The sequence below is a fragment of the Benincasa hispida genome, chromosome 12 (assembly GCF_027475165.1).
Source record: "Benincasa hispida cultivar pf3 chromosome 12, pf3_genome.v1.1, whole genome shotgun sequence".
In the NCBI taxonomy this organism is placed as follows: Eukaryota; Viridiplantae; Streptophyta; class Magnoliopsida; order Cucurbitales; family Cucurbitaceae; genus Benincasa; species Benincasa hispida.
Window position 1 is genome coordinate 67742205 of NC_143489.1, and position 13861 is coordinate 67756065.

The 13861-nt window shown below is 35.4% G+C and overlaps 1 protein-coding gene and 1 long non-coding RNA gene across 3 annotated transcripts; both read right to left on the minus strand.

Annotated features, from left to right (window-relative positions):
* Nucleotides 1-1988: 1988 nt before the first annotated feature.
* Nucleotides 1989-4418, minus strand: LOC120092616 (uncharacterized). 2 transcript variants are annotated; one of them, XR_005486092.2, is made up of 3 exons: nucleotides 3901-4418; nucleotides 2212-2266; nucleotides 1989-2128 (listed from the first exon to the last, which is right to left on the minus strand). It is a non-coding gene; the product is annotated as an uncharacterized LOC120092616 (long non-coding RNA). The 2 variants fall into 2 exon arrangements; XR_005486090.2 differs by lacking the exon at nucleotides 3901-4418 and adding an exon at nucleotides 2350-2487.
* Nucleotides 4419-9151: 4733 nt separating this feature from the next.
* Nucleotides 9152-10998, minus strand: LOC150032159 (uncharacterized). Its single transcript, XM_090308423.1, has 5 exons — nucleotides 10849-10998; nucleotides 10646-10732; nucleotides 10213-10533; nucleotides 9249-9632; nucleotides 9152-9163 (listed from the first exon to the last, which is right to left on the minus strand). Exons 1-5 carry the CDS (start codon nucleotides 10996-10998, stop codon nucleotides 9152-9154), a joined length of 954 nt encoding a protein of 317 aa, XP_090164549.1.
* Between the last annotated feature and the right edge of the window lie 2863 nt (nucleotides 10999-13861).

The following is a 13861-nucleotide window of genomic DNA, read 5'->3' on the forward strand; positions in this document are numbered from 1 at the left end:
TTCGATATCACCAAACTTGAAGGGAAATACTCATGTTTGTATTCAGAAATGACATAAGATCATTCACAACTTGATTCAAATTTTATGAGTATTGAAATCCAAAATTTGGTTAGAACTGATCTTGAGGTATCACAATTACAGGCCCCATGTCATCGTCCACTTAGCGTAAGATATTATTTCATTTATATATTTATTTCGTTATCATTTTATGTAAAAATATAAATTAATTATATTTTTTTATAGTTTTAGATAGAGTGGTGTATTAGCTGCCTCTGAACAGGCAGAAAATATGTTGCTAATATATCGAAAAATATTTGACAAACTGAAGCACAATCAGGTAACAAATGTATATATAAATGAATATTTAAAACATTTGGTCAAATTAATTGAGTGTATAATTATCTTCTTTTTTTGTCAAATTAATTGGACGTTGTACACGCAAGATATTTGGTCATCACTACTTGATTACTATTGTGACGGTCAAGACATCTGGTTGACCGTTAACCCTCTTATATGCTTCCATATAGTAGAGTGACATCATCTAGATTGTGTGTTGAGATAGTTCGATCTGCGACAAACGATATCTTTGTTGTGCTATACACTCCCAACATTACACCAGATTGATCTGAGGACGACCAAGACTGGCGTCGAATTCACGCAGAATATATATCCTACTGGCATGCACGACATGATTATTATGTACAGGGAGAAATACAAATAGACCAACTGTATCAGGCGACTATTGTAACGACCCGACCCCTCTAGGACTCAAGGTAGGCCGTTACTAAATACATGCATTCATGGAACTTAAAACAACACCCTTTTATAATGAAATAAATGCTAAATAAATAAGGTAAATTCAAAAGTCCTTCATTGAATTCAAATATTAAAAACAAACAATAGGGTACCCATAAATCATAAATGATAATAAATAGATCTGAAAACAAATCTTAATAGTAAGTTTCAAACATCAAAACTAAAAGTTGAAAAACATGAAAAGAAATCTAAATATCATGAGCGGAAGCATAAAACTGATCTCAGTGGCTCGATCACGGATTCCACTTATCAATCGCCAGTGCATTTCTACCTTTACCTAAAACAACATGAGAAATGATGAATATAAAATACTCAGTAAGTAACCTCACTACCGGGGTTAGGCTAGGCATCTATGTCCTCTAGATGCCTACCTCTGGTGGAAACATATAAACTTCTCTAGTCCTCATAGGACATACACATACATGAAAAACTGATTTTTATCCTACTATAGTTAAGTATGCCCACTACCTTTAGTAAGTCTCGTAGGACCCATAATCTCTGATGAATCCCAAAGGAAAGCACCACCTCTAGTAAATCCCGAGGGAAACACAACCTCTAGTGGATCCCGAAGGAAACCACCACCTCTAGTGAATCCCAAAGAAAATACAAGCTACCTCTGGTGAATCCTGAAGGAAAGACAACCTCTGGTGAATCCCCAAGGAAACATAACCTCGGGTGAATCCCGAAGGATAACACCACCTCTAGTGTATCCCGAGGGAAACACAACATCTAGTGGGCATCTAACTAATCAGTGAGGACACTATCACAATCTCAACATCATAAGTATCACGACATGGTTGTATACAAACATATACACCTCAACATCATGGCTCTACAACATACATATACCTCTCGTCATCCTAGTCTCATTACATATACATCTCATCATCATTGTTCTATAACATACATATATATCTCATCGTCGTAGTCCCATAACATACATATACATCTCATCATCCCCAGATTCAGTAGGATCTCCAAGAATAATAATATGCTCAAATCATTGTAGCATTCAAACATCTCTATGCACATCTAGCCTTTTAAACCCTCATGCCAACAAGGCATACATAAACATTACACCATTAATATATCCTCAATAAATCATAATTATCAATAACTGACTCTAGTCCTTTCAAACCTCAGTCAATGAAGGCATACATGAATATCATGTTAACTAATGATCCTCTGTAAATCATAATTATTATTGCCTGGCACTAGGGCAGTTCCAATAGTAAGATTACTTACCTCAAAATTATGTCTAAGTGACAAGCAAATTGATTTCCTCCTAGCTTAGATGAATCTTGAATCATGCCTAAGCATAATCCAAATTTACAATTAATAAAAATAGCTTAGTTCCAATACCCGAATGAACCAAATAATTCTTAATTTTCTTACCCAAAGTTGTGGCTTGGTCCAAAATAAATTCCAAAACTCAAATCAGTTGGTCAACCTGAATATAAATTAAATCGAAAATTAATAACTTAATTATAGACAATCACTCTTAATCCAAAAAATAACCAATCAACTACTTACCAAAAACTTAACAAACTTTAACAATATTCTGCCAAAAATTGGTCCCTTTCTTGATGAACAACGCCTCGAATGAAGGAACTCTTAACGAAGAGCATCCATGAGCGAGTTCAGATCCTTCCGATTTCATTATGATCGATATATAACACACACATTCTAACAAATAATTATGCAATTAACACTAATTACCAACATGCTTTGATAAGTAAAAAAACAAGGGAATGAGTTCTCATATCCGTTGAAGACTCTCTTAAAAAACGAACTCAAACATAGCGAAAGAACCTCTACACGAACTCTATCACCCAACAAATCAGTCGGCTGCGGCAACACTATCATCTACATGAACGACAGCAACACGAACAAGCATGAACAAGTAAGCAGCAGGGACGACACCACCAGTTGGAGCCCTTAGTATTCTAAGAGGAATCTAACGTGTGGTCTTTGGTGAATTTGATAGAGGTAGGAGGAATAAATTGATCGTATAGACGATAAGCAAGTGGAGAGATAGCTATCGTATAGCGGAGTGCTTATTATTTAGACAAAGCTACACGATCGTTTTGGTTTTACTAAGCGATCGTCTAGTAAAAGGTATACGATCGTTTAGAAAACGTGGCATGCTAGGCGATCACTTAGGAAAGCTAAGCGATCGTTTAGAGAAAGGTGTGCGATCGTTTAGACGCTGGTGTGCGATCGTTTAGACGATGAGACTCTATCGTATAGGCTCTCAAGCTAGGCGACCGATACTTTTTCACATCGATTGCATTATTTTTGAACTTTTTGCCAAATGAACCAATTTTCATTCCATTCTTCGGTTACCATACCGAACACAGCTACTCCCACTAATGCACGATTGAGGAAAGTAATTCAACCAAGTATCTCATAATTAACCAATTTAATAATAAATGAATGTAATCATATTATATTCTTACCCTATAGTTTGATATCAAATGTGTACTATAGTAATTTCTCCTCCACTTTATATAAATCATATTTATATTTAATTTCTTCTATCTCATACATTTAGCCAATTATATCATATATAATTTATCAGTTCAGTTATATCATATATAATCGAACTCTCTTTTGTCAATTTAAACATTTCAAACTGACCCAAACACTGATTCTCGACTTTATCCAAGCTACCTAGGGGATCTAATGGACCTGTGGCTCGAAGCTCCAATGGTACGTGAATAGGTGACTAAACTCTTTAGTCACGAGATCCACCATTCGTTAACTGTAAGACCAATAGCCGAACTTCTTACCACAGATATATTTCTATGTTCATCAGATGCTCGTAAGTATAGCTAGGCCAATTTACCTCTTTGCCCCTATAGTTACATCTCATTTCTTTAATGAACAATACAATTATGCACCACATCGTTTGACCGCCCCTCAAAGTCATGTTATCTATGGTCATCTAAGTGAAGTGTCTGATATGAACGGTGTTATATAACAAGATGGTAACACTTCGTGATCAGATCTTATACAAAAAATAGAGGGGTATTCAAGAATCCAACAAAAAAAAATAATAAACCAAGACTGCAGAAACCTTACCCCAAATGATAGATCGGTGATGGACACAATCACTGCGGCTGGGAAACGTTTGTCGGCGTCCACCAAGGCGGTGACAGAAGTAGACGAAGCCGGAACTGCACGCGAACGGTCTTGGCGGCTTAGGGTGACGACGACGTCGTCTGGAATAGGGGAGCGGCGCGGCTAGGGGGCTGGACAGATCTTGGCAGCGGTGCAACTGGAGGCTGGACGGCGACGCAGCGCGACTACCAGATCTGTCGTGGCTTGAAGATCCGACATTGGTGCTGAAGCGGACGACGTTGACGTGGGCAGAACGGACGAGAGACGGAACGATCGACGAAGGGTCTCTCGCGCGGCGTGGCTGGAAACACGATCGACTGGGGCGATGCGTCGGCGGCTAGGGTAACGGCTGAAAGGCGGCGGCGGAGAGGTGCGGGAGAGATGGAGGTCGGGGAGGGAGGGGTCTCGGTGGCTGCTAGAAGAAAGGGGGGAGAGAAAAAAAAAGAAAAAAAAAAGAAAAGGAAAGGATTAAATAAAATAAAAATAAAATAATATATTTTATTTTATTTTATTCTTTTCTTAATTCCCATTATTTTCTTAAATTTCCTCCTTTTCCAATTTGGAATTAATTCCTTCATCAATTTCCAACATAAATTTCCAACTTCAATAATCAAATTCCAATAATTATTCTTAAATGTCCAAAATTCCAAAAATGCTCCCAATTAATATAAATTACTAAAATTATACTACAACAAAATTTTGAAGTGTTCCAACTAAGGTGATTCAATCACGAGGTGATTTATCACACCGCGCTTACTATTACTACATGGTAAGAGATTTAAAATCAGACATTTCCCAAATATATTATATGAATATTGTTTAATATTAATTTTTTTCATTGTACAGAATAATTTTATCAAAGAAGTATAACAATATTTAGTGCAACACGATTTATCAGAGTTGGATTCAATGTGTGACAAAACATTGGTCAACATAGAAATTATTATTCAACAAACAGGACGATTCAATATTATTGACTGATCAAAGACATATTCGTCGTAGATGACAACAACAACAGTAATTTAGAAGCACACGAAACCCTGTGGAGTAAGGGCTAAAGGGTTATCTTTAAATTTCATGTATACTTCTATTTTCAAATTAAAGAACTAATTGTAAATTTTTTTTAGTATCATGAGATATTTATTTATTTGTAGAGAGATTACTACTTAGTGAAGTCATAATTTTTTTTTAATATGAGTACAGAATAATTAAGTTTTCATTGCAGATTAAATATATAATTAAGTTTAGTAATGAAGGAATTTGTTACCTAAAAATTAGAAAATAAACAGTTGAATTGATTTTTTTTTTTTTTTAAAAAAAAAAAGTAATCGTGGACTGGGTCCAGGATTATGGAAACCATGGACCCAGTCACGAGTACGTGCTTGACCAGTCCATCGACTGTGTTGATATGGTGCTGACTGGATTAAAGCCTAATCGTGTACGGTACACGATTTCCCTTCCCCATCAAAACTACGATATTTTTATCAATACTTTCCATTTCCACCTATTTTTTAAAAAAATTTCCCATATACCCATTTTTGTCATTAATTTAAAATTTAACTATATTCTTGAACTTAGTCCCAGTAATTTGCATATTTCTTAAGTTCAATGGTTGAATTATTAGCCAAATTTTAAAATAAAAAACAACTTTTTAAAAGTTTTTTTTTAGTTCTCAAATTTTGGCTTGGTTTTTTAAACCATTGGTGAAAAGTAGATAATAAAGGAAAAAATTTGGAGGTGGAAGGAGTGTCATAGGCTTAATTTTCAAAAACAAAAACAAAAGAACAAAATAGTTATCAAACGAGACTTATTTTTTTAGTTTTCAAAACTTGGCTTGATTTTTTAAACTATTAGTAAAAAAAAAAAGATAATAAAGTAAGAAATTTGGGGGTGAAAGTAGAGTCTATAAGTTTAATTTTCAAAAAAAAAAAAGTTACGAAATAGGATTTTAACTTTTGGTTTTTGCTTTTGAAAATTACGCATATAAACACTAAAAAATAGCTTTTAAAAACTTGTTTTTGTTTTTGGAATTTGGCTAAGAATTCAACTATTATATTTAACAAAAATGCAAATTATTGTAAGAAATGAGGAAGGAATAAGCTTAATTTTCAAAATCCTAAACACAAAAAACGAAATGGTTATCAAACATGGCCTTATTTATTATTAGGTTTAAATACTATTTCTTACTTTACTTTTAATTTTAGTTCATTTTGGTTTTTATACTTTCAAACTATCTATTTTTGTTTCGATTATTTTAATTTTTGTTCATTTTAGTTCCTATACTTTCATAATATTCATTTTAATCCTTGTATTTTAACTTTAGTTCATTTGGTCTCTTCATTTTCATTTTTACGGGGATCAAAATAGTCACTTTTTTAAAAATTAAAGGATCAAAATGAACTAGTGAAAGTATAATAATTAAAAAGAACAAAATAAACCAAAGTTAAAAGTATAGGAACCAAAATGGTCATTTTGAAAGTAGAGAGACCAAAATGAATAAAAAATCAAAAGTACAAGTACCAACTTAGTATTTAAACCTTATTATTATTTATTATTAGTTGGTTAAATTATTAAAAAAAAAAAAAAAAAAAACCCCTTTAACTATAAATTTGAAGTTTTGTTTCAAAATAGTTTTTATAGATTTTTGTGGCAAATTTATAGATGTAAGAGTTTGTATAATTTTATGCGAGTAAATCTAAACACATATATGAGAAATGTTATCTTCTCTTTTCAACCCCACACCACCATTTTTTTGGTTCTTTAGTTTATAGTTTCTTTAACCCTAAATTGCAAATTTACTTTCGGTATGCATATCAGTTAACAAACTTTTAGGTCAGTTTAATAGGAAAAACAAAAACTTTTGGGTTGTTTTAAAAAAGAAAAAGTCCAAACTTCAGTTAAAATTGAACAATTTTAAATGTTTAATTGATTTGTAGCAAGAATATAATTGAAACTACCCATAGTTTAGAGGCGTTTTTTAATAGTTTAAATAGGATCAAAACTTTCTTTTAATTGTTTTAAATGAAAACTGCTATAAATATTTTTAAATATAGCAAAATTTCACTATCTATTCGTAATGTATAATGACATTTTACTATATTTGTGAATTAATAGGCTCATTTTCTTATATTAGTTTATTATAAAATTTTAAAATACATCTTTTTATAGAAGTTATATGTGATTTTATTAAATATTGTTCATTATGTTGTTCGTTTTTTGAATTATTTTAATATTTTTAATCACAATTTAGTAGATAAAAATCTTAAATCTAAAACCTAATTAAAAATGTTGTTTTCACACAAAATAAAATACGATAAAAATGTTAAATAAACTCATTTATTTTAGTTTTAATAAAATAAAGTTTTTGTACAAAATTCACAAATTTATCTATTCAATTTTAGATGCTAGTTTGTATCTCCAATTCTAACTCATTTTAATTTTTTTATAGTAATTTTCCTTAAAAGATTATTTTATTAACCGTAATCTATGTCCAAATAAAACACTTAAAAAAAATCTTATGAAGAAAGATTTTTTTTTTTTTAAAAAAAGTACATACATGAAGTTGAAAAATTGTAGACAGTGTCTAAGAATAAGAAAAACAACACGACAATGTGAGAATAATAATGAAACAATATATATAAAATGCTACAAAAGAAAATAGAGAGATCAAATTAGCAAAAGGGTTGTTTTTAAATATAGAAAAATGAATCAAAATTTACAAAATATAGTAAAATTTTAGAACTATCAATGATATACGTTGATAGACATTGATTGACTATTAATGACATTGATAGACGCTTATAGAAGTCTATCAATGCCTATCCATATCTATCATTGATAGTTCTAAAATTTTAAAATATCTTGTAAATATTTTCAATAGTTTTACCCTTTGAAATAATTCTTCATAGCAAAATTAAAACCAAAACCAAAACAAACGGAAGAAGAAAATTAAGAAAAGATATTTGATGCAAATTGAAGGTTTAGTTTACTATTTAGGAAACAAATTTAGATTTGAAATCTTAATTTTATTTATTTATTTATTTTTAATTTTTAGATAACATGATTTTTTAAAATTTTAAATTTAGAAAAAACGTAAAAGACCAAATCTGATTGTATTTTTAATATAAAAAAAATCAAATAAAACCAAAATTTGAATTCAAAATTTAGATTTCAAATCTTAATTTGATTTTATTTTCTTATTTTTAACTTTTAGATAACATGATTTTTTTTTCTTTTAAATTTTGGAGAAAAAAGTGAAAAACAAAAATTGATAGATTTTTTTTATAAAAAATCAAATAAAACCCAAATTTAAAACCAAAACCACGTGAATAAAGGTTTAAATTAGCTGTTAATAGAACAAATTTAGGTTTCATTTGATTTTTTTATTTTAAATTTTTAGATAACATGATTTTTTCTTTTAAATTTAGGAAAAAGGATGAAAACCCAAATTTGATAGATTTTTTTATTAGAAAAAATATAACCCAATTTTGAAACCAAATCCACGTGAATGAAGCTTTAGCTAGATTTCAAATCTAAATTTCATTTGTTTTTTTCTTTTTAAATTTTAAGAATTCTTTTTTGTTTTAAATTTAGAAGAAATGTGAGAAACTAAATTTGATAGCTTTTTTTTTTTATTAAAAAAAGTTGTTTTCAAATATAGGAAAATGAACCAAAATATTTACAATTAATAGCAAAATATCAGACTGTGATATTTTTTTATTAATTATAAATATTTTCAGCAATTTTATTATTTAAAATAAATTTTCATTAAAAAAAATAAATAAAATCCAAGTTAAAATCAAATCCATGTAAATGATAAAGTAAAATCTTTAAAATCAGATTTCTGTAATTGATTTAATTATCAATTTTTTTTAATAAGTAATATTATCATACAACAATTGGAGGATCCCACAGCCTAGGATCAAGGCACCACGAGCTCTTAATAGAATCAAAGATTAAAACCATAGTAAAAGAAAAGAGAATAACCGTCCAGAGAAACAGTCGCGAAACAAAAACAAACCCCACAAATTGAGGGCAACACCCAAAAAAAAAAAAAAACAAAAGACCGAACACAATAAGGAAGAAATAAAATTAATAAAAACTAGAGAAGACAAAAAAGATTAACATGCTAGGAAACAGCACGAACACGAACCATAGAGATAATAAGATGGAATAAAGCAGACGTCGTTCTTGGATGACCTCCATACAGCTTTTAATTCCTCTCCTGCCAGATATAATAAATAGAAGCACACCATAAGACTCGAAAACAACTTACTTCGCACCCCCTTACCTGCCCCCACTCGACAAACCCAACTCAGCTTGACATCCCACCCAGCCACCCGATGAGACGACCTCAACAGACACACAACACCCGACCAAACCTCTATCCCAAACCCACACTTGAAGAATAAATGATCCCGAGACTCCCAACCCCCCACACAAAAGAGACACGCACCATCAGACGAGACATTCCACCTCCTAACCCAATCCCAAGTATCCAACCTATCCCTCACAGCCAGCCGTGCACAAAAAGAATATCGAGGAATACCACCCCCAGACCACAAAAACCGCACCCAATACACTCTAGGAAGATGATGACGCAAACTCTCCCACGCACTCGCATTAGACAACCGATCATTAGCACTCGGCACCCATGTCCAATGATCCTCACCACTCACTCTAGGCCCCGCTGCCTAAATCAACTCCCAAATCTCATGCAATTCACGCGAAACAGAAGGCCACCTCTAGCCTCCCTCTCTATCCAAAAAATATGATAACCGCGCCTCTCTAATACTCGGCGCATCAAACACCACCCTAAGACCATACGTCTCCAAAATCGCACCCCCAGGCAACCACGGATCCCACCATACAAAACACCTCTTCTTATCACCCACCTTCAAACGAACCAACTGCTTAAATTTATCCCGACAACGAAGGATAGCCCTCAAGCACCAGGATCTCCCCGCCTCACACCAAATCACCTACAAAGATCGCCCTCTCAAAACATACTCATCCATCCACACCACCCACAAAGAGTCGGACTTAACCAACAGAAGCCAAAGAAGCTTCATAATAGCCTCCTGGTTCTACGACTCTACATGCTTAATGCCCAACCCCTCCCCCCCCCCCCACCCTTCAGTAAGCAAACCTCATCCCAAGCAACCCACGCACAACCATGACCTTCCACCTTGCCTCTCCATAAATAAGCCCGCAAAGACGATTAACCTCATTAGAGACACAAGCAAGTAAAACAAAGATGCTGGACCAGCATACCTGAAAGGACTGAACTACAGACTTCATTAATTGCAACCTCCCAACAAACAAAAGCAAACGAGCCACCCAACTCCTAATACGAGCAGTAATCCTCTGGATCAACGGAGCGCAATCCACAGCCTTAAAACTACCAGCCAACAACAGTAACCTCAGATATCTGACAAGCAGAGAACTAAGAGCAAACCCCATAAAGGCAGCAAGCTCCTTAGCCTCAACAGAATCCACTCCCGCAACAAACATAAAGCTTTTCCCCTCATTTGCAACTAACCCCGACATCTCCACAAAATCCGCCAAAACCATCCTCACAAAATCCAAAGAACCCTGGTCAGTCGCATAGAAAATCATGAGATCATCAACAAAAGCCAAATGAGTCAGACTAACACCTTCACAACGGTCATGGAACCTAAACTACACAGGAGGCTTATTTAACAACCTCGAAAGAACTTCCATTACCATCACAAAACAGAAAGGGAGATAATGGATCACCCTGTCTCAGTCTCTTCCTACCCAGGAAAAAACCCTGAAGAGATCCATTGATCATAACAGAGAAAGAAACTGTACATGAGTACCAATAGCCAAAATCACTCCAAACAGAAAATCTCAATTTACTGAATCATAAGCCTTTTAGAGATCCACCTTCAACTGCAGTTTCCCCCTATTTAACCGATAACCCCCCACAAGCTCCTGACACAAAAGAATGTTATCAATAATAGACCTGCCAGGCATAAAAGAAGACTGGTTACTACCAATGAAAGTTGGAAGCCACACCCGTAACCTCTTTGCCATAACTTTCAGAATGTACTTATACACCACATTACAACAGGATATAGGACGAAAGTCCCCTATACGCTTAGCACTAGCTCGCTTAGGAATAAGCGTGATAGTAGTGGCATTAACTCCACAAGATAGGTAACATGACTAAAAAAAAATCATAACTACATCACAAAAGTCATCACCAACTACACTCCATGCAAATTTATAAAAATCCACTGAGAACCCACCCGGGCCTGGGGCCTTTCCAAACTTCACAAAAAAAATAAAGCCCTCTGAACCTCCTCCCTAATTACTGGACGACCAAGAGCCTCAACACACTCCCCAAGCCAGCTGAACTGCACAATATCCCCAATTCGAGAGTAAGATCTCTATACCCCACAAACTGAGACCCCAAACTACCACGGAAAAAGTTTACAGCCACTCCTGCCACCCACTCATGAGAAGAATGTCGAACGCACTCGAATCAACAACTAAAAACAAACCATTCCTACTACGCCGAGAAAGAACGGAGCGATGAAAAAACGTCATGTTTTGATCGCCCAACTCCAACCATCTCATCCGGGATTTCTGCCTAAGAGACGCCTTCTCCAATCTAGCTGCCGATCAGAACACCTCGGTGGCCCGAGCGGTCTCTGAACATATGACTCCGATAAAGAATCCCTCTCAACTGCTGCCTGAGCAGCCTCCATAACCTGCCTAGTCGTCTGCACCTTATCAGACAACAAAGAGAGACGTCTTCCAAAAGAAGCATGCAAAATCGACTTCAAAGCCCTCAGATTCCTTAAAAAACTTACCATAAGGTAACCCTCCGAATGCCTTCTCCACACAACTGAAACAACATCCATAAATCCATCAGACTCCGCCCAATGGCTAAAATAACGAAACGAAGGTGGAGGACGACTCTTCACCTCACCTCTCGAAACTAGAAGAGAATTATGGTCAGAAATCCCCCACGAACCAACTCTAACCTCTGAGTAAGAATAAGCCACCATCTAGGCCTCATTAACCACACAATGATCCAAATAACATAAGAGATCATTCCCCTAAACTTTACTAGTCCAAGTGAATCAGTTCTCTAGCACACCCAACTCAACTAGATTCACATTCAACAAAGCCCTATCAAACTTCTTCATCTCTCCCAAACTAGGACAACCACCATAAGCCTTCGAACTATTACGAATAACATTAAAATCACCCATAGCAATTCCAGGACACTTCCAAGCAAAGCATATATCAACCAAACTACACCACAAGTTAAGCCTATCCCTTGCCAAATTAGAAGCATAGATCAAACCTACATGCACACGAACATTAGATGCAATATCCACCAATGACTCAAAAATAATCTGATCCCCATTGACATCTGGGATGAAATCATAAACACTCCTCTGCTACAACACCCAAATTCTCCCCACTCCACTCAAACTGTAGTTACACACACAACCCCAAATCTCTCCAAACCTATAAAACACCGCATCAAAGTTTTCCTGCCTAACCCGGGTCTCAAGCAAACAACAGAAACTAACAAAAGAAGAACGAAGAAAATCCACCACAACCATAAATTTGACAAGGTCATTCAACCCTACATTCCATGAACACCAGTTCATGATAACGGCAAGGAATCACACAAACTACCTCCCCCAGGGCTCTTGCCCGTGCTCCCTAAAATCTCATCCATAACAAGCAACGGATCAGGGTTCGATTGCACTATAGCCAGTGTCAATGAATCACCCCCTCATCACTCAAAATGTCAAACTGATTACGCTTATCAACATGTTTCACAAACCCTGTAATCCTAGAGGAACTACGAACTATTCTACTACCCAAGGGTGACGAACCTGGAGATCCACTACCACCTCTACTCCCAACAACTCCCTTCTCACGCCGCCTACGACTAACCAATTTGAAGTCACCATCACACCCTCCACTACCATTCACCACCACAGAAGTAGCTACCCTCCTTACATCAGCTCCACTAGACCCCCCATTGCCCATGCCACCTTTTTCACCCAACTTTCCCGAACCACCCTCATTAACCACCACAATACTTAAAATCCTAAACCTTTGACACACTCTTCTTTTCACACATAGCAGCAGTATGTCCAAACGAACTACAACATCCACACTTACGTGGTTTCCACACATACGTCACTGGAACAATGAACTCCTGACCCCATATACGAACAGTAACCGTAGGGGGTATTAACAATTCCGCATCTACCTCTACACAAACTCTAGCATACGATAAACGACGCCTCTCTCTAGTTGCTACATCAAAAGATATAGGCCTACCCATAACACTAGCCAACACTACTAAACCCTTATCCATCAATAACTACAAGCGAACACATTCCAATTTAATCCAGGTTAGATAAAAATTAGACACAAAGGTTTCAGGGACGATACCTGGTGACCATTGTTGCAGTAAGATGGGTTTGCCACCCAAGTGCCATGAACCATTATCAAGCACCCAGTCTGAGACTCAAATTTGAGGAATTTAAAAATAATTAGGTTGTTGTTTAGCAAAGTAATGGTGGCATCTCCACATGTCCCCAAATCCTCTGAATAAACCGATAAACCACGAAATACAGTAGTCTCACATCCACAAACTGACCTATTAAGGATTTGTCCCACATACTAATTCCCGCATCAAGAACATCCTCACAAGGTTCAACAACAACTCTATCATCCTCAACCAATGGAGGAGTAAATTCGAGGTTGCCCTTCAAATTCGAGCCAAATAGGGTCGACCATGGTTTCCTCCCCATCGAACCAAAATTGCCCTCACTCGAACCAGCCTCCTTTCAACCAAATCGAGAATCTGGCCCAGTTGAACCGAAATAAGACTCCCTCATCGAGCGAATTGGAAAAATGG